The sequence below is a fragment of the Carcharodon carcharias genome, chromosome 36 (genome assembly GCF_017639515.1).
Source record: "Carcharodon carcharias isolate sCarCar2 chromosome 36, sCarCar2.pri, whole genome shotgun sequence".
Classification (NCBI taxonomy): Eukaryota; Metazoa; Chordata; class Chondrichthyes; order Lamniformes; family Lamnidae; genus Carcharodon; species Carcharodon carcharias.
This window is the reverse complement of record NC_054502.1, coordinates 6,976,508-6,996,859: the sequence shown is the minus strand read 5'-3', so window position 1 is coordinate 6,996,859 and position 20,352 is coordinate 6,976,508. Positions and strand designations below refer to the sequence as shown.

Sequence of the window (20,352 nt, the reverse complement as noted above, 5' to 3'; positions counted from 1 at the left end):
CTAACTTCTATCTCACAGAGGCTGAGTGACAACTCTCAGACACTTCCTCCTACCTCCCCCTGGACCATGACCCCACCACCGAACATCAAGACATTGTTTCCAGGGCTGTCACTGACCTCATTTCCTCTGGAGGTCTTCACTCCACAGCTTCCAATCTCAGCCTCCAACCTCATAGTCTCCCAACCTCGGACAGCTCGCTCCTACCTCCTCTCCAAAATGCACAAACAGGACTGTCCCAGTAGACCCATCGTGTCAGCCTGTTCCTGCCCCACGGATCTCACTTCTTCCTATCTTGACTCCATTCTCTCTCCCCTTACTGAGTCTGTTCCCACCGACATTCGCGATTCCTCTGATGCCCTACATCATAACTGGCCCTAACCGCCTTATCTTCACAATGGACGTCCAATCCCTCTACACTCTATCCCCCACCAGGCTGGTCTGAGGGCTCTCCACTCCTTCCTTGAACAGAAGCCTGAACAATCCCCATCCACCACTACTCTCCTTCGTGCGGCTGAACTTGTTCTCTCACTGAACAATTTCTCCTTAAACTTGTCTCACTTCCTCCAAATAAAAGGTGTGGCCATGGATACCTGCTTGGGCCCCAGTTATGCCTGTCTCTTTATGGAGTATGTAGAACATTCATTGTTCCAGTCCTACTCAAGTCACCTCCCACAACTCTTTTTTTGGTATATCGATGACTGTTTCGATGCCATTTCATGCTTTCGTCTGGACCTGGAAAATTTTATCAGTTTTGCTTCCAATTTCCACCTCCCTGTCACCTTCAAATGATCCATCTCTGACACTTCCCTTCCCTTCCTTGACCTCTCTGTCTCAATTTCTGGTGATAGACTGTCCACCAATATTCATTACAAGTCTACTGACTCCCACAGCTACCTTGACTACAGCTCCTCACACCCCGCTTCCTGTAAGGACTCCGTCCCATTCTCTCAGTTCCTTCACCTCCGTTGCGTCTGTTCCGATGATGCCACTTTCAAAAATGGAGCATCTGACAATGTCTTCTTTCTTCCTTAACTGAGGTTTCCCGCCAACTGTAGTTGACAGGGCCCTCAACCATGTCCAACCCACCTCCTGCACCTCTGCCCTCACACCTTCCTCCTCCTCCCAGAACCATGATAGGGTTCCCCTTGTCCTCATCTTCCGACTAGGGACTTTACAGCCTTCTGGACTGAATATTGAATTCAACAACTTTAGGTCGTGAGCTCCCTCCCCCATCCCCACCCCCTTTCTGTTTCCCCCTTCCTTTTTTTTCCAATAAATTATAAAGATTTTCCTTTTCCCACCTATTTCCATTATATAAAAAAAACCCCACTAGAGCTATACCTTGAGTGCCCTACCATCCATTCTTAATTAGCACATTCGTTTAGATAATATCACCAACTTTAACTTTAACACCTATGTGTTCTATTGTACTATTGTCGTTGACATCTTTTGATGATCTGCTTCTATCACTGCTTGTTTGTCCCTACAACCACACCCCCACCTCTCTCTCTCTCTCTATCTCTCCGCCCCCCACACACACACCTTAAACCAGCTTATATTTCAACTCTTTCTTGGACTCAAACTCAAGTTCTGTCGAAGGGTCATGAGGACTCGAAACGTCAACTCTTTTCTTCTCCGCCGATGCTGCCAGACCTGCTGAGTTTTTCCAGGTAATTCTGTTTTTGTTTTGGATTTCCAGCATCTGCAGTTTTTTTGTTTTTATTTTTTTTCCCCTTGTCCTCACTCTTCACCCCGCCAGCCTCCACATTCAAAGGATCATCCTCCACCATTTTCACCAACTCTTAGCATGATGCCACCACCAAACACATCTTCCTTTCACTCCCCCTGTCAGCATTCCATAGGGATCATTCCCTCCAGGACACCCTGGTCCACTCCTCCTTCACTTCCAACACCTCATCCCCTTCCAATGGCACCTTCCCATGCAATTGCAGAAGGTGAAACACCTGCCCCTTTACCTCCTCCCTCCTCACTGTCCAAGGGCCCAAACACACCTTTCAGGTGAAGCAGTGCTTCACTAGCACCTCTTTCAATGTGGTCTACTGCATTCGCTGCTCCCAATGCGGTTTCCTCTACGTTGGGGAGACCTAATGCAGTCTGGGTGGCCACTTTGCAGAACACCTTCGGTCTGTCCACAAGCATGACCCAGACCTCCCTGTCGCTTGCCATTTCAACACACCATCCTGCTCTCATGCCCACATGTCCGTCCTTGGCCTGCTGCATTGTTCCAGTGAAGCCCAACGCAAACTGGAGGAACAGCACCTCATCTTCCGATTAGGCAATTTACAGCCTTCCGGACTTAACATTGAGTTCAACAACTTCAGACCATGAATTCTCTCCTCTCTCTTCAACCCTTTTTTAATCCAATTTCTTTAAATTTAAACTTAATTTTTCATCCACTTATTTTCATTTTTATTCATTTATTCATTGTTTTATCCCCTTTTTATCCCTTTTTCCCCAACCACTGCCCCCTCCCTCCACCCCACCCCCAAAAGAGCCATCTGTTACTTGCTCCATGTTGTTCTTTCACAGAGTGCTTACCCTTGTTCTGCTATTAACACATTCTGCTTTCTTACCTTTATGCCACTATCAGCACCTCCTTTAGCCTTTAACGCTATCATGAACACTCCCTTTGTCTTTTTGTCCATGACATCATTGTCATTCCCTCCTTTATCCCCACCTATTGCTGGCCTTCTATACAGCTTCACCTGTTCCACCCCGCTTAAACAGTATAAATTTCATCACATTTCTATTTCTCATTAGCTCTGAAGAAGGGTCATACAGACTCGAAACGTTAATCCTGTTTCTCTCCCCATAGATGCTGTTGGACCTGCTGAGTTTTTCCAGCATTTTCTGTTTTTATCCCGGGTATCTGTTATTCTATATATAACTCACCCAAACCCCTCGATTAGATTCCAGTCTGTAACTCACTCCTGGGTATCTGTTATTCTATATATAACTTACCCAAACCCCTCGATTAGATTCCAGTCTGTAACTCACTCCTGGGTATCTGTTAGTCTATATATAAACAACTTGAACCCCTTGATGATTCTAGTCTGTGACTCACTCCCGGGTATCTGTTATTCTATATATAAACCACCCCGAACCCCTCGATTAGATTTCAGTCTGTAACTCACTCCCGGGTATCTGTTATTCTATATATAAACCCCGCCGAACCCCTCAATTAGATTCCAGTCTGTAACTCACTCCCGGGTATCTGTTATTCTATATATAAACCACCCCGAACCCCTCAATTAGATTCCAGTCTGTAACTCACTCCCGGGTATCTGTTATTCTATATATAAACCACCCCAAACCCCTCGATTAGATTCCAGCCTGTAACTCACTCCCGGATATTGACTACGGTCCTGTTATTGGTCCTCTGAGTGCAGGACATCCGTGTCACAGCCCCTTCCTATGAACTCACTGATGGATGGCCTGCAGGAACTTCCTCTGGTGCTTCCTCACTTTGGCATGGTCAATCTTTTTGAGCAGTTTTGTGTGTTTGTAGATCAGCCAGGTCTCCCGCAAAACATTGGCTGCTGCATTTTTTATCTGGTGGGGATAAGGGAAGCAACAGGTTAGGGTACAATAGAACAAGCAACTGTAAGTCTCACTGTGTGACCCTTTTCAATGGGGCGTCTCACCATCAGGATTCCTTTCAAAGAACTCACCATTGGGACCTTTTTTAAGAGGGAGTCTCAGCATGAGACCCCGTTAACAAAAAAGAAATCTTCACTACTGGGACATTTTCAAATAAGGAGTCTCACCATCAGGACCCCTTTATCAGACAGCGTCTCACCATCTGGTCCCCTTTAGCGGAAGGAGTCTCACCATCGAGACCCCTTTATCAGACAGCGTCTCACCATCCAGACTCCTTTAACAGAGGGAGTCTCACCATTAAGACCCCTTTATCAGACAGTGTCTCACCATCCGGACCCCTTTAACAGAGGGAGTCTCACCATCAAGCCCCCTTTATTAGAGGGAGTCTCACCATCAGGACTCCTTTATCAGAGGGAGTCTCACCATCAGGACTCCTTTATCAGAGGGAGTCTCACCATCGAGACCCCTTTATCAGAGGGAGTCTCACCATCGAGACCCCTTTATCAGAGGGATTCTCACCATCAGGACTCCTTTAACAGATGGAGTCTCACTATTGAGACTCCTTTATCAGAGGGAGTCTCACTATTGAGACTCCTTTATCAGAGGGAGTCTCACCATCAAGACCCCTTTAACAGAAGGAGTCTTACTATTGAAACCCCTTTATCAGAGGGAGTCTCACCATCAGAACTCCTTTATCAGAGGGAGTCTCACTATTGAGACTCCTTTATCAGAGGGAGTCTCACCATCAAGACCCCTTTAACAGAAGGAGTCTTACTATCGAAACCCCTTTATCAGAGGGAGTCTCACCATCGAGACCCCTTTATCAGAGGGAGTCTCACCATCGAGACCCCTTTATCAGAGGGATTCTCACCATCAGGACCCCTTTATCAGAGGGAGTCTCACCATCAGGACCCCTTTATCAGAGGGAGTCTCACCATCAGGACCCCCTTAACAGAGTGATTCCCTCCATCAGAACTCCTTTAACAGAGTGATTCTCTCCATTAGGGCCCCATTAACAGAGGGAGTCTATTGGGTCTGTTTCAAAGAGGGTGTCTCACCCTCCGAACCCTTCCATCGATAAAGCAGAAAGAAAACCTCAGCCTGGTCCAATCCCTCATTGTTTGGTTTGAAGTGACTTGCTCTGTTGGTTAAATTGCTTTCTGCTCCCAGCTTTGGGATAAATCAGGTACTCAAGTTGTTGGTGGACGAACCATTGGAGCATGACAGAAACTGGAGGGGCACTTCTTAATGCTGCAATGTGTCTCTTTGACAGTCATGGTCTTGAAGTGGTTTAATTTATCATCTCTAATCGAGGGTGAGGCCCATCTATACCTTCAATGTTTTCTACCCTTCTGATCCTGGGTCCTCCCATCCCGATTGCAGAGATTGGAAGGAGCCGCATAGCCCCAGGTCTCTGCTGATGTCATAAAACTGTCCAGTAGGAGGTGCAACATCAACAGCCTGAAAAACCTGCCCTCAGACCCTTATTATTTGGTGATTATCACATTGCTGTCTGTGGGAGCTTGCTGTGCACAATTTGACTCCTGCGTTTCCTACATTCCTACAGTGATGACCCTTCGAAGGTACTTCATTGTCTGTGATATGCTTTGGGGTGTCGGGAGGTCTTGAAAGCCGCTCATCAATGCAAAGTTTCTTTCTTTGCTCTGGGGCTTTTGAACAGGACAGGCAGAGTGAAGGCAGAAGTGGGCCTCAGGCCTGCTTCCTCAGCCAAAGAATAATGTGTGTCACATGACAGGACTTAACACCTGAGGTTGTGGCCGCTTGACTTTGATCACTGATCCCAGGAATCCCAAGGAACTGGTGAATGAAACGGTGAGGCTCTCCCCCAACCTCTGCAATGATGCGCAGTACATTTCGGCAGGTATGGAAAACTCCAGCACTGCTGCAAAGCATGTCAACGTGACCTTGTATCAGACGCCCCCACATTCTGGCAGCTTGCAAACATCCTGTTTTGACAGCAGTCAGGCAGGCTCACGGACAGGAGAAGGATTCCTCTTCTCTTCCCCAGCTGATAAATGGCCAAGACTCCCAGATGTTTCCCACATCCCAGACCCAGATAGGGACCATCACCCAGATACACAACTTCTTCACGGCAAGGGTGGGGTGGGAACACCTTGATATTGCTCCTCATCGTGACCCCAGACTCCTGCTGTGGAAAGTGCATGGGCAAAGGCTGTGATGCCCTCCATGGTTGATCAGCTTGCCAATACCCACTGTACTGAGCCATGCTGGAACAACAGTCATTTGGGGTGATGTCCAAGAGGGCACTTGGACTAGCAAGGATGGGAAAACAGTGAACAAAATCCACATCATAAATATATGAAAGGCAGGCCCTTAAAAATAGCAACACAGAGATGTTGGAGATCATTTTGTCTGTGCTCTGAGACACAGAGAATGGCTGGATGAATAGCACCCATCATTCCCACATCACTCGCTGAAGATGCTTGTCCATGCCATCAATTCTCCTGCTCGCTGGTCCATTTGACGCCCTAGTCCACAGGTGTAATATCCATGGACTGAACGGCTCAGGGCAGTACCTGTGTACGTGCTGACGAATAACAAACGTTCACAGAGTTTAATGAAGCCTGCTTACCCGCTTGGTGAGCTGTGTATCCATCATGAAGTTATGGACGTGCTTCTCAGCTTTGGTTAGTTCTAGTTTCCTAGCAACGACAGCCACCACCAGAGCTGTACATCCTGCACCCTTGGGGAGGGGGGAAGGGATGAGAGAGAGTGAGAAGCAGGCAAACAAAAAGGAAGAGAAAGAGACAATGTACACTCAGAGAAAGGGATACACATAGCCAGAGAGGGTAACACAAACAGATCGAGTGATAAATGGATAGAGACAGAAAGAGAGAGAGAGACAGAGAGAGCGAGACAGACAGATAGAGTGACAGGGAGAGAGACAGAGGCAGACAGATACAGAAAGAGAAACAGACAGACAGAGAAAGGGAGAGACAGAGAGAATTATAAAGAGCAATGAAGATACAGAGAATCATATACAAAAATAGGCAAATAAAGGGAGGCACAGGCAGAGAGGGTGTCAAACAGAGAGGGCAGGAAAAGTCAGAGACAGGTAGAAAGACAGTTGGTAGGAGAGATAGAGAGAGAAACACACAGAGATGGAGAACCACATGCACCGATAGAAGGGAATGCAGGCAGAGGGTGTCAATTGGACGAAGAGAGAGTTGAAAAGAGAGTCAGGGAGAGAAAGCAAAATGGAAAAAGACAGACAGAAAGAGAGACAGAGATAGAAAGTGATACATATAGAGGGAGATGGGAAGACAAATTCAAAGGCAATAAACAGATAGAATCAGAGGAAGAGAAAAAAGTAGCACCCAGACACAAGGAAAGAGAGAGGGGACCCAGAGAAGGGAAGGAAGAAAGAAACAAAGAGGAGATTATTTTTGAAAAAGTTTCTTCTCAAAAGTAAACAAGCTCTTTTCCTGGAGACTAAGCACTGATATAAAACCGGAGAGGCATTTGGGATAAGACAAGGTCTCCACTGTCCCTCTAATGGGTTCCCAAATTCACACACACACGCACACACCCTTCCAACCCATTGCTGCAATGTGGTGATTTCACAATGGAGAGGAGTGAAGCAGTGAAAGAGGTAGATACAGAAAGACAGCCAGAGGATGGAGAGAGAAACAAAGCGAGAGGGATAGACAGAGGGAGAAACAGAGAAAAAAGAAATGCATGAGCATGAGGAAGAGAAAGTTTATGAAAGAGGAGAGGGAGTGAGAGAGATAATGGAAAAATCAGAGGAAGAGAAAGAGAGCGATAGAGACAGAGGAGGAAAATCGAGACAGAGAAAGTGGGGAAAGATAGTGAGCGAACGAGAAGGGAGCAGTGAATAAACAGACAGATGAAGGGGATGAAGGAGAATGAGAAAATGGCAAAGAGAAACACAGGAGAAAAAAGAAAGAGGGAAAGAAAGAGAGGAGGAGAGCGCAGGTAGGAAAGAGTCAGACAGAAACAAGAGAATGAGAGTGCGGTGGAGAGAGAGAGAAAAAGGTGTGTGCAGCAAACACCTCTGAATATGTTAAACAAAAACAGAATTACCTGGAAAAACTCAGCAGGCAGGTCTGTCAGCATCGGTGGAGAAGAAAAGAGTTGACGTTTCGAGTCTTCATGACCCTTCCACCGATGCTGCCAGACCTGCCTGCTGAGTTTTTCCAGGTAATTCTGTTTTTGTTTTGGATTTCCAGCATCCGCAGTTTTTTGTTTTCATTTCTGAATATGTTGCCTGCTGTATCACCCAGTGATTAGTAAGTGATGGGGAGAACCAAAGAAAGGAAGGAACTAAAATAACTTGAAAATATATAGACAGGTTAAGTTCTCAGAACGGGATTATAAACTGCTTAGTGTGTCCAAACAATTCGTCAGTGTAGTCTCACTGTCAGTCCCTGAGGGGGCCACTGTCAGCTAAGCAGTGAGTACCACAATATTAATCCTTGATAATTCACTGACAGATTGTATGAGATTTTTAATAACGGGTTTTAAATCATTCAGATAATTCCCTTGTTGACACCTGTCTGCATTAAGTCATATCTCTACACAAGTTACAGATTGCACTGAGGCATCATTCTGGTCACATGACTGGCAGAATCATTCCATAAATGTGCAGCTTTATCATGTAGTAGAACAGATTGAAGGCATTCTGGTTAAAAGCCATTTCAATTGTGCTACTAAGCCCCACAGAAAGGTTAACAGAAGGGCTGCCAGATTTGGACTTGGTATCTCTGAGGTGGGGAGGGGTAAAATCAACCTGGTCCCTATCCCATACCCCAGTGAGAGTCAGTGAGTGTGGGACCTGTACTCCAGTGAGAGTCAGTGTGTGTGGAACCCGTACGCCAGTGAGAGTTAGTGTGTGTGGGACCGGTACCCCAGTGAGAGTCAGTACATGTGGGACTCGTACCCCAGCGAGAGTCAGTACGTGTGGGACTCGTACCCCAGTGAGAGTCAGTATGTGTGGGACCCATACCCCAGTGAGAGTCAGTGTGTGTGGAACCCGTACCCCAGTAAGAGTCAGCGTGTCTAAAACCCGGAACCCCAGTGAGAGTCAACGTGTGTGGGGCCCATACCCCAGTGAGAGTCAGTGTGTGTGGAACCCATAATCCAATGACAGTCAGTGTGTGGGGGACCCACACCCCAGTTGGAATCAGTGGGAATCAGTGTCTGTGGAACCTGTACCCCAGTGAGAGTCAGTGTCTGTGGAACCTGTACCCCAGTGAGAGTCAGTGTCTGTGGAACCTGTACCCCAGTAAGGGTCCATATGTGTGGACCCATAAACCAGTGAGAGTCACTGACTGTGGAAGCTGTACCTCATTGAGAGTCAGTGTGTGTGGAACCTGTACCCCAGTGAGAGTCAGTGTGTGTGGAACCCATACCCCAGTGAGAGTCAGTGTGTGTGGGACCCGTACCCCAGTGAGAGTCAGTGTGTGTGTGGGACCCGCACCCCAGTGAGAGTCAGTGTGTATGGAACCCATACCCCAGTGAGAGTCAGTGCGTGTGGGTCCCGTACCCCAGTGAGAGTCAGTGTGTGTGGGTCCCGTACCCCAGTGAGAGTCAGTGTGTGTGGGTCCCGTACCCCAGTGAGAGTCAGTGTGTATGGAACCCATACCCCAGTGAGAGTCAGTGTGTGTGGGTCCCGTACCCCAGTGAGAGTCAGTGTGTGTGGGTCCCGTACCCCAGTGAGAGTCAGCGTGTGTGGGACCCGTACCCCAGTGAGAGTCAGTGTGTGTGGGTCCCGTACCCCAGTGAGAGTCAGTGTGTATGGAACCCATACCCCAGTGAGAGTCAGTGCGTGTGGGACCCGTACCCCAGTGAGAGTCAGTGCGTGTGGGTCCCGTACCCCAGTGAGAGTCAGTGTGTGTGGGTCCCATACCCCAGTGAGAGTCAGTGTGTGTGGGTCCCGTACCCCAGTGAGAGTCAGTGTGTGTGGGTCCCGTACCCCAGTGAGAGTCAGTGTGTGTGGGTCCCGTACCCCAGTGAGAGTCAGTGTGTGTGGGACCCGTACCCCAGTGAGAGTCAGTGTGTGTGGGACCAGTACCCCAGTGAGAGTCAGTGTGTGTGGGACCCGTACCCCAGTGAAAGTCAGTGTGTGTGGGACCCGTACCCCAGTGAGAGTCAGTGTGTGTGGGTCCCGTACCCCAGTGAGAGTCAGTGTGCGTGGGACCCGTACCCCAGTGAGAGTCAGTGTGTATGGAACCCGTACCCCAGTGAGAGTCAGTAAGTGTGGGACCCGTACCCCAGTGAGAGTCAGTGTGTGTGGGACCCATACCCCAGTGAGAGTCAGTGTGTGTGGGACCCATACCCCAGTGAGAGTCAGTGTGTGTGGAACCCGTACCCCAGTGAGAGTCAGTGTGTATGGAACCCATACCCCAGTGAGAGTCAGTGTGTGTGGGACCCATACCCCAGTGAGAGTCAGTGTGTGTGGGACCCGTACCCCAGTGAGAGTCAGTGTGTGTGGGACCCATACCCCAGTGAGAGGCAGTGTCTGTGGAAACTGTACTCCAGTGAGAGTCAGTGCGTGTGGGACCCGTACCCCAGTGAGAGTCAGTGTGTATGGAACCCATACCCCAGTGAGAGGCAGTGTCTGTGGAAACTGTACTCCAGTGAGAGTCAGTGCGTGTGAGTGATCCGCACCCCAGTGACAGTCAGTGTTTTTCGAAGAGTGAGGGAGTAAAACTGCCAAAAGTAAACCCTCAGCATAAACTGAACCCACACTCGGATCTGGTCAGTATACATGAAATTCCTTCCAGGATTTCTAGGTTAGGCTCCAGATGTCCCTCACACAAAGATCCTTAGTTCTGTGAGAATTATAGATGATCTCTTACTCTGCATCAAATTCATTTTTTAATACATGAAATATTAAACTAAGGATTTAGCTCCCCTGCTTGGCAATGACGTCAATAGCTTTATTCATTTCTCAAACTTCTCTCTCCCTTTCCTGAACACAGTGACTGGACCTGAGGTAAAGTTTCACAGCCAGTATGGCGGCCATGCCTTCATGGGCCCACAGCTCTGGAATTCCCTTCCTAAACTTCTCCGCCCCTCTCTCTCTCTCTCTCTCTCTCTCTCCTCCTTTAAGATGCTCCTGAACATCTATCTCTTTGACCAAACTTTTGACCTGCTGTCCCACTGTCTCCTTATGTGACTTGGTGCCAAACTTAGCCTCATTCTGCGAAGCATCTTGGGGTATTTTTTTGAAGGTACCGCTGCTGTTATTTGACTCTTTTCTCTTTGTGAGTGTGTGTGGGGAACGGGAATTTTGTAGAGCCAGGTTAGGCTTGATAACTCAGCTGGACTTTTCCAGCCCTGCTTGTTAATTCTGTTAGCCCCTGCCTTGTCCGGTTCCACTTCCCCTCAGCAGCCCCTTTACATGCACGCATTACATGGAGCACCGTAGTTGGGCAGGGGAAAGCTGAAACTGTACTAGGGTACGACTAGGGTCGCCAACTGAGATTTCTGGAGATTTCATCACATGACTTGCCCCCATGCTCTTGCCATTAGTCGGCCAACACATGCGCTGTTGTGACGCACTGCCTTCCTACACCACTTGGAAAGCAAAAAAGATTCATTAGCCAAGTGGATGATGCTTGACTGTCAGCCGAACAGCCCTGTATTCCCCATTTTCAGCATTTTTCTATCTGGTTAAGAGAACTGTTCAAAGAAAATGGCCAAAAAAAAAATGCAATTATTTTTTACCGTCCGGATGATTTTCCTCCAGGGTTGCACACAGAAGCCCTGGAGATTGATCTTCAATTCCTGGAGATCCCATGCGCAACCCTAGATACTCCAGGTTTCTGGTGGGAAGGTCAGCGAAAGCCCCATTGGAGTTTTAGCCCTAGATAGCATCTGGGATCCTGGATTTCAGAGTGAGTAAAAATTGCCAACGAGATCGAATTCAAGTTTTGCTGATACTTAGGAACATAAGGAAACCATTCAGCCTTTGGGCCTGCCCTAGTCATTCAGTCAGATCACGGACCTTAACTCTCCTGAACTGGCCTTTGCTCATATCCCTTAATACCCTTACTTAACAAGAATCTGTCAATCTCAATCTTGCAAGCTCCAACTGAAACCCAGCCCCCACAGCCTTTTGGGGAGAGAGTTCCAGGTTTCCATGAGCCTTTGTGTTAAAACGTGCTTCCTCACTTCACCCCTGAATGGCCTAGCACTAAATTTAACGGTTGTGTTCCCTTGTTCATGACCGCCCCTACCAGAGCAAATCATTTCTCTCTATTCACCATGTCCAATCCTCTTAACGTAGCAAATAGTTTGATCAGATCACTGCTCAATGGAAGACAAGCCACTCCTGGGTGAGAATCACCAACTTTACCATTTGGGACTCGCCATCAACTTCAAAGGCTTTTTATCCCTGCATTAAAATGACTAAACTTCAAAAAGTAATTCATTGGCTGTGAAGTGCTTTGGGGCATATACATACAAACTAGGAGCAGGAGTAGGCCACTCGGCCCCTCGAGCCTGCTACGCCATTCAATAAGATCACGGCTGATCTGATTGTAACCTCAACTCCACATTCCCACCTACCCCCGATAACCTTTCCCCCCCCCCCCCCCTTGTTTATCAAGAATCTATCTAGCTTTGCCTTAAAAACATTCAAAGGCTCTGCTTCCACCGCCTTTTGAGGAAGCGAGTTCCAAACTCTCTCAACCCCCTGAGGGGAAAAATTTTTCCTCATCTGTCTTAAATGGGCAAACACTTATTATAAAACGGTGACTCCCAGTTGTAGATTCTCCCATAAGAGGAAACATCCTTTCCACAGCCACCCTATCAAATCCCCTCGGAATCTTTTATGTTTCAATCAAGTTGCCTCTTACTCTTCCAAGCCCCAGCGGATACAGGGCATCCCGAGGTGGTGCTATTTAAACGCAAGTCTTTTTTTAAACAATATTTGCTCCATGCGGTACTGTGTCACACACACCAGACAGCTGCGTTAAGCAGAAGGTGGGGAGGCAAGATGATTCTGACCATTTGCCTCAGTGCCTCCAAACCTGGGGTGTTTGGCCTGAGTAGGAGCACAAGGTCAATCAGCTGGGGCGCCAGCGCATGACCACTGCTGCAAGATGATTACGCGTCGCTGTGTACAGACGCCATATGAGGACGGTGTATGCACCCCATGGTCAAATTTCCCGTCAGCACAGGCAGTCTCCTTCCATAAAAAAAAACCGTGTCACTGGAGTGTCTGTGTCTTCAGGCAAGAAGGGTGAATGAAGGGATTTAAAAAGAATATTTCAGGTTACTATAATCACTATTTATTTCCCAGAGTGTTTCCCATTTCCAGCTGTCTCGGAGCGGAGCTTCAGACACATGGCGAGGCTTATTTTTAATAAAAGATAATGAACAGTCATACAGCACAGCCTGTTGCCAACCTTTCTGGGAAATATGACCCTGAAACCAGGTGAAGACTGAGGAGGCAAAAAATCACCCTGTTCTCTAGTGCCTTGATCTTCTTTCTTTCTAAAAACAAAATTTAAACAGTATTGTGAGAGTCTCTGGAGCATTATCATGCTCACCACAGTGAGGGATGTTATTACTGGGAAATGGAACTATTCTCATTTCATGTGTTAGATACAGAAAAAAGCTCTCTCAACACTGTCCCCATCAAACACTCACAGGACAGTACAGCACGGGATTAGATACAGAGTAAAGATTGTTCTCCACTGTCCCCCTCAAACACTCCCAGGGTAGGTACAGCACGGGGTTAGATGCAGAGTAAATCTCCCTCTACACTGTCCCCATCAAACACTCCCAGGACAGGTACAGCACGGGGTTAGATACAGAGTAAATCTCCCTCTACACTGTCCCCATCAAACACTCCCAGGACAGGTACAGCACGGGGTTAGATACAGAGTAAAGCTCCCTCTACACTGTCCCCATCAAACACTCCCAGGGCAGGTACAGCACTGGGATAGATCCAGAGTAAAGATCCCCCTACACTGTCCCCATCAAACACTCCCAGGACAGGTACAGCACAGGGTTAGATACAGAGTAAAGCTCCCTCTACACCGTCCCCATCAAACACTCCCAGGGCAGATACAGCACGGGGTTAGATACAGAGTAAAACTCCCTCTACACTGTCCCCATCAAACACTCCCAGGACAGGTACAGCACGGGGTTAGATACAGAGTAAAGCTTCCTTTACACTGTCCCAATCAAACACTCCTGGTGCAGTTGCAGCATGGGGTTAGATACAGAGTACAGCACGAGGTTCCATACAGAGGAAAACCCCCTCTACACTGACCTCATCCAACACTCCCAGGGAAGGTACAGCACGGGGTTAGATACTGAGTAAATCTTCACTACGCTGTCCCCATCGAATGCTCCCAGGGCATGTACAGCACAGAGGTTAGATACAGAGTAAAGCTCGATCTACACTGTCCCCATCAAACACTCCCAGGGCAGGTACAACATGGGGTTAGATACAGAATAAGGCTTCCTCTACATTGTCCTCATACACGGTCTCCATTAACACTCCTAGTACAGGTACAGCACGGGGTTAGATTCAGAGTAAAGCTCCTCCTTCATTGTCCCCATCAAACATTCCTAGGGCAGTTACAGCACAGGTTAGATACAGAGTAAAACGCTCCCTAAACTGTCCCCATCAAACACTCCCAGGGCAGGTACAGCACGGGGTTAGATACAGAGTAAAGCTCCCTCTACACTGTCCCCATCAAACACTCCCAGGACAGGTACAGCACGGGGTTAGATACAGAGTAAAGCTCCCTCTACACTGTCCCCATCAAACACTCCCAGGACGGGTACAGCACGGGGTAAGATACAGAGTAAAGTTCCCTCTACACTATCCCCATCAAACACTCCCAGGACAGGTACAGCACGGGGTTAGATACAGAGTAAAGCTCCCTCTACACGGTCCCCATCAAACACTCCCAGGACAGGTACAGCACGGGGTTAGATACAGAGTAAAGCTCTCTCTACACTGTCCTCATCAAACACTCCCAGGACAGGTACAGCACGGGGATAGATACAGAGTAAAGCTCCCTCTACACTGTCCCCATCAAACACTCCCAGGACAGGTACAGCACGGGGTTAGATACAGTGTAAAGCTCCCTCTACACTGTCCTCATCAAACACTCCCAGGACAGGTACAGCACGGGGTTAGATACAGAGTAAAACTCCCTCTACACTGTCCCCATCAAACACTCCCAGGACAGGTACAGCACGGGGTTAGATACAGAGTAAAACTCCCTCTACACTGTCCCCATCAAACACTCCCAGGACAGGTACAGCACGGGGTTAGATACAGAGTAAAGTTCCCTCTACACTGTCCCCATCAAACACTCCCAGGACAGGTACAGCACAGGGTTAGATACAGAGTAAAGCTCCCTCTACACTGTCCCCATCAAACACTCCCAGGACAGGTACAGCACGGGGTTAGATACAGAGTAAAGCTCCCTCTACACTGTCCCCATCAAACACTCCCAGGACAAGTACAGCACGGGGTTAGATACAGAGTAAATCTCCCTCTACACGGTCTCCTGAAATATTCCCTGTGTTGCAATTTTTTAACTATTTCCCATTTTTGTGAGATCAGCGCTTTGGGTTGTTACCCCTGGTACCCTGGCAAATATTTACCCCTCAACCAATAGTTTATATGATGTACAAACAGAAGATATAGCCTTGATCACATTGTTTACTGTGGGAGCTGGCTGTGTGCAAATGAGCTGCGGCGTTAACTAAATTACAACCCTGACTGCAGGGTACTTTATTGACTCTGACTAGTTTTGGGACGTCCTGAAATTCTGAAAGGCGCTATACAAATGTGAGTCTCTCTCAGGCAAGGGAGGTGTGACAGGAAACGGGGGAGCGGGCTAGAGAGTTGGGCAGAAGCGGCAGGAGCACAGAGGAACGTGGAGCACAAAGTGGGTGAGGGACTGTCCGGGAGGCGGGCGGCTTGGATGTCGGAGAACAGGAAGCCACAAGGGGAACAGGGTAACAGAAATGAACCAGGGGGTGGAAGAGTCGCCATCCATCCTACATCATTAGTTCCAGGAATATTAATTTGTTCACCAGACCCTGTTTCGCTTCTAATCGGATTGGCGGCAATGGGAGATCCAGCAGCTGGCTGTAATAAAGAGGCAGTAAATACGAGATGAAAGCGCCTTGCAGTTTATCTGACCTCTGCCTCATCCCGCAGGTGTCCAGTAATATCTTTCAAAATCTCACGGTTCTCCTGACACCTGGGGCAGAATTTTACCTCCCCGTTTCGGCGGGGACGGGGCCGTTATCAACCCCACTGACTTCAGCGGGAACGTAAAATCCCGCTGCTGTAAAATTCTGCCGCCCAACTGCTTCAAGGCGGAGAGTGGCTGAGCCACGGAGTGGCGGATGGGGACAGGGAAGTGGAAAGATGGAGGCTTATTTCAGTCGCCTTGACTTTTCCAAAGCTCTCCTGCCTGCCCGTCAATCCCCGCCCCCTCTACCTCTGCCACCTCTACCTTCCATAAACCTGAGCTCATCCAAAATTCTGCTGCCTCATATCCCAACTTGCACCAGGTACTACTCACTCATCACCCACCTTTGCTGTGACCTACATTAGCTCACAGTCCTGCAATGCCCCAGTTTTGAAATGTTCATTGCCTGTTGAAATCCCTTCATAGCCTCACTCCCGCCCTTACCTCCCTATCTCTGTAAACCTCTGCATCCCAATGGCCCTCTTGACTTTTCTGTACCTCCTCTGAATCTGGACTCTTGTGTATCCCCAGTTTCCATCGCTCCACCATTCAGCCTCCAACTGCCACAGCCCTCAGCTCTGGAGTTCCTTTCCTGAGCCCCTCCACCTCTCTGTTTCCCTCTGATCTCTCTCCTCCTTTAAGTGCTCCTTAGAACCTCTTTAACCAAGCTTTGTTTAACCAAGCTTAACCATCTGTCCTAAAATAGCCTAATGTGGTTCAATGTCATATTTTCTCTGAATATGCGGTATGTTTTCCTATGTTCAAGATGCTACATAAATGCAAGGTGTTATTGTTGAGTGGAGGAGAGTTACAATTAGTCTCAATGTGTCTGGGTTAGAGAGAGAGGGGAAATCAGCCAGTGTTCCCACTCCTGATCACTGTCCAGTGATCTCTGGGTTAGAGAGAGGGGAAATCAGCTAGGGTTCCTACCCTGATCGCTGTCTAGTGATCCCTGGGTTAGAGAGAGGGGAAATCAGCCAGGGTTCCTACCCCGATCGCTGTCCAATGATCTCTAGGGTAGAGAGAGGGGAAATCAGCCAGGGTTCCTGCCCCGATCGCTGTCCATTGACCCCTGGGTTAGAGAGAGAGGGGAAATCAGCCAGGGTTCCTGCTGATCACTGTCCAGTGATCTCTGGATTAGAGAGAGGGGAAATCAGCCAGGGTTCCTACCCCGATCGCTGTCCAGTGATCTCTGGGGTAGAGAGAGGGGAAATCAGCCAGGGTTCCTGCTCCGATCGCTGTCCATTGACCCCTGGGTTAGAGAGAGAGGGGAAATCAGCCAGGGTTCCTGCTCCTGATCATTGTCCAGTGACTCCTGTTGGGAAGGTAACAGGAAGGATGGTGTGGATAAAAGCAAAGTAGCCCAGAGGGGCAGGCACCAGCTGGGAAACCCCCCCACACTACAGGAACCATCCTTAGGAGTCTGAAACTCAGAACTCACAAAGGACGTCCAGGGCAGGTTTTAAAAACAAGAGATCCGCAGGATGCATGGACCTGCGCAAGTACATTTAATTCAAGCCGAGTCTCATCCTCTGGAGGTCTCTCAATGGAAATATATCGATGCAACCTCACGCCGACAGCCACGGGGAACCCTCAATAAAACAAATTGAAGCTGACTTCCCAGAGACCACGTCCCAGTAACTTACCATGGATTTTTAACTGAAACACATAGTGTTCAGCTCCCAGGGGGGCTGTTGTGCAGAGCTTCTCGTGAATTCAATTTAGTCGAGAGGCAGATACGTCAACAGGGGACTTCTCAAAGGTCTGCACAGCCCACAATTACAGTGAATGAAGGACAAACTGCCTGTAGCAATTGGGAAATCTCCGAGCCGTGCTTGGCTTTCTGGCTGGGAGATTTATTGGAGTTAAAGCTTAAATAAAAACTTGCCTTTCCCTCCGCAGAACATCTCAAAGCCCATAACATAGCATCAATACACCACCCTTAATGTAATAAATTGCTCCACAGCAACCAATGAATTACTTTTCTAGACATAGTCTCTGGCATAAGGTGGACAAACACTACAGCCAATTTCTGCATAGCAAGATCCCACAAATACCTATAAAGTGCTGACTGGAAAGATGTCCCCTGCTCCTCTTTGAATTATTGTCTTTTACACACATCTCAGCAGGCATTCGGGGTCTCGGTTTAACGGCACCTCTGACAATGCAGCACTCCCTCAATATTGACACCCTGAGAACGCGGCACTCCCTCAGTACTGACCCTGTAGCAGCTCAGCGCTCCCTAAGCACTGACTGCCTGACAGTGCGGCACTCTCTCAGTACGGCCCCTTCAACAGTGTAGCAATCCCTTAGCACTGACCCTCCAACAGCATGCCTCCCTCAGCACAGACCCTCTAACTATGCAGCACTCCCTCATTACTGACCATCTAACAGTGGTGCGGCACCCCCTCAGTACTAACCCTTCAACAATGCAGCACTTCCTCATTACTGAGTCTCCGACAGAGCAGCCCTTCCTCAGCACTGACCCTCCAACAATGCAGTACTCCCTCAATACTGACCCTGCAACAACACAGTGACCCCTCAGTACTGATCCTGTGACAGAGTGGCACCCCCCCCCCCCAACACTGACACTCATTGCAGTGCGCCCTCAGCACTGACCCTGAGACAGTGCAGTTATCCCTCTGCACTGACCCTCCAACAGCATTGACTCTGTGAAAGTGCAGCACTAAGTGCAGGACTAAAGGCAGACAAGTCGCCAGGACCTGATGGTCTGCATCCAAGGATTTTAAAGGAAGTGGCTGCAGAGATAGTGGAGGCATTGGCCAAACTATTCCAGAACTCACTGGATTCCGGGACGGTCCCAGCGGATTGGAAAACTGCTAATGTGACACCCCTGTTCAAGAAAGGAGGGAGACAAAAAGCAGAAAACTATAGGCCAGTCAGCCTAACATCTGTCATTGGGAAAATGCTAGAGTCCATTGTTAAGGAAGAAATGGCCAGACATTTAGAAAAGCTTCACACAATCAAACAGAGCCAACATGGTTTTGTGAAAGGGAAATCATGTTTGACAAATTTGCTAGAGTTCTCTGAGGATATAACAAGCAGAGTTGATAAAGGGGAACCGGTAGATGTAGTGTATTTGGTTTTCCAGAAGGCATTCGATAAGGTGCCACATAAAAGGTTATTGCACATGATAAGAGCTCAAGGTATTGTGGGTAATGTATTAGCATGGATTGAAGATTGGTTAACAAGGGCGTCAAATTAGCGGTTTTCAAATCCACTGGGACCCTCCCGGAATCCATTGAGTTCTGGAATATTTCGACCAATGCCTCCACTATCTCTGCAGCCACTTCCTTTAAAACCCTTGGAGGCAGGCCATCAGGTCCAGGCAACTTGTCTGCCTTTAGTCCTGCACTTAGTGCTGCACTTTTGGAGGCTCAGTGCTGAGGATGCACTGCACTGAGTGTCAATGCTGATGGGGTGCCACTTTGTCACAGGATCAGTATTGAGGGAGCACTGAACTGTTGGAGGGTCAGTATTGAGGGAGTATTGCACTGTTGGAGGGTCAGTACTGAGGGAGAGCTGCACTGTTGGAGGGTCAGTACTGAGGGACTGCCGCATGAGGGAGTGCTGCACCACTGTCACATGTTCAGTAATGAGGGAGTGCTGCATTGCCGGAGGTTCTGTGCTGAGGGAGGCGTGCTGTTGGAGGGTCAGTGCTAAGGGATTGCTGCACTATTGAAGGGGGCCGTACTGAGGGAGTGCCGCAAAGTCAGACAGTCAGTGCTTAGGGAGCGCTGAGCTGTCAGAGGGTCAGAATTGAGGGAGCACCATGCTGTCAAAGGGTCAGTTCTGGGGGAGTGCCATGCTCTCAGAGGGTCAATATTGAGGGAGTGCTGCATTGTCAGAGGTGCCTTCTATCAGATGGGACATTAAACCGAGACCCCGAATGCCTGCTGAGATGTATATAAAAGACAATAATTCAAAGAGGAGCAGGGGACATCTTTCCAGTCGGCACTTTATAGGTATTTGTGGGATCTTGCTCTGCAGAAATTGGCTGCAGTGTTTGTCCACCTTATGCCAGAGACTATGCCTAGTAAAGTAATTCATCGGTTGCTGTGGAGCATTTTATTACATTAAGGGTGGTGTATTGATGCTGAAGGCAGAGAATCGGGATTAATGGGTCTTTTTCAGGTTGGAAAGACATAACTAGTGGAGTGCCACAAGGATCAGTCCAAGGGCCTCAATTATTTACCATCTATATTAATGACTTGGAGGAGGGAGCAGACTGTAATGTATCCAAATTTGCTGACAATACAAAAATAGGTGGGAGAGCATGTTGTGATGAAGACATAAGGAATCTGCAAGGTTGAGTGAGTGGGCAAAAACTTGGCAGATGGTGTTTAATGCAGGAAAGTGTGAGGTCATGCACTTTAGTAGGAAGAATCAAAAGGCAGACTTATTTAAATGGAGAGAGACTCCAAAAAAGTGCAGCACAGAGGGATCTGGGTGTTCTTATACATGAAAC

The 20,352-nt window shown here is 48.3% G+C and overlaps 1 protein-coding gene across 2 annotated transcripts in view; it reads right to left on the bottom strand.

Moving 5' to 3' along the window:
• LOC121272897 (small conductance calcium-activated potassium channel protein 2-like) overlaps positions 1–20,352 on the bottom strand; it is a 106,654-nt gene that overhangs the window by 22,466 nt on the left and 63,836 nt on the right. For both annotated transcript variants that reach the window (XM_041179736.1, XM_041179737.1), the window contains exons 5-6: positions 6,236–6,346; positions 3,446–3,573 (exon numbers count right to left, since the gene is read on the bottom strand). In XM_041179736.1, coding sequence (XP_041035670.1) covers positions 3,446–3,573; positions 6,236–6,346 — 239 coding nt within the window. The remainder of the gene's footprint in view (positions 1–3,445; positions 3,574–6,235; positions 6,347–20,352) is intronic.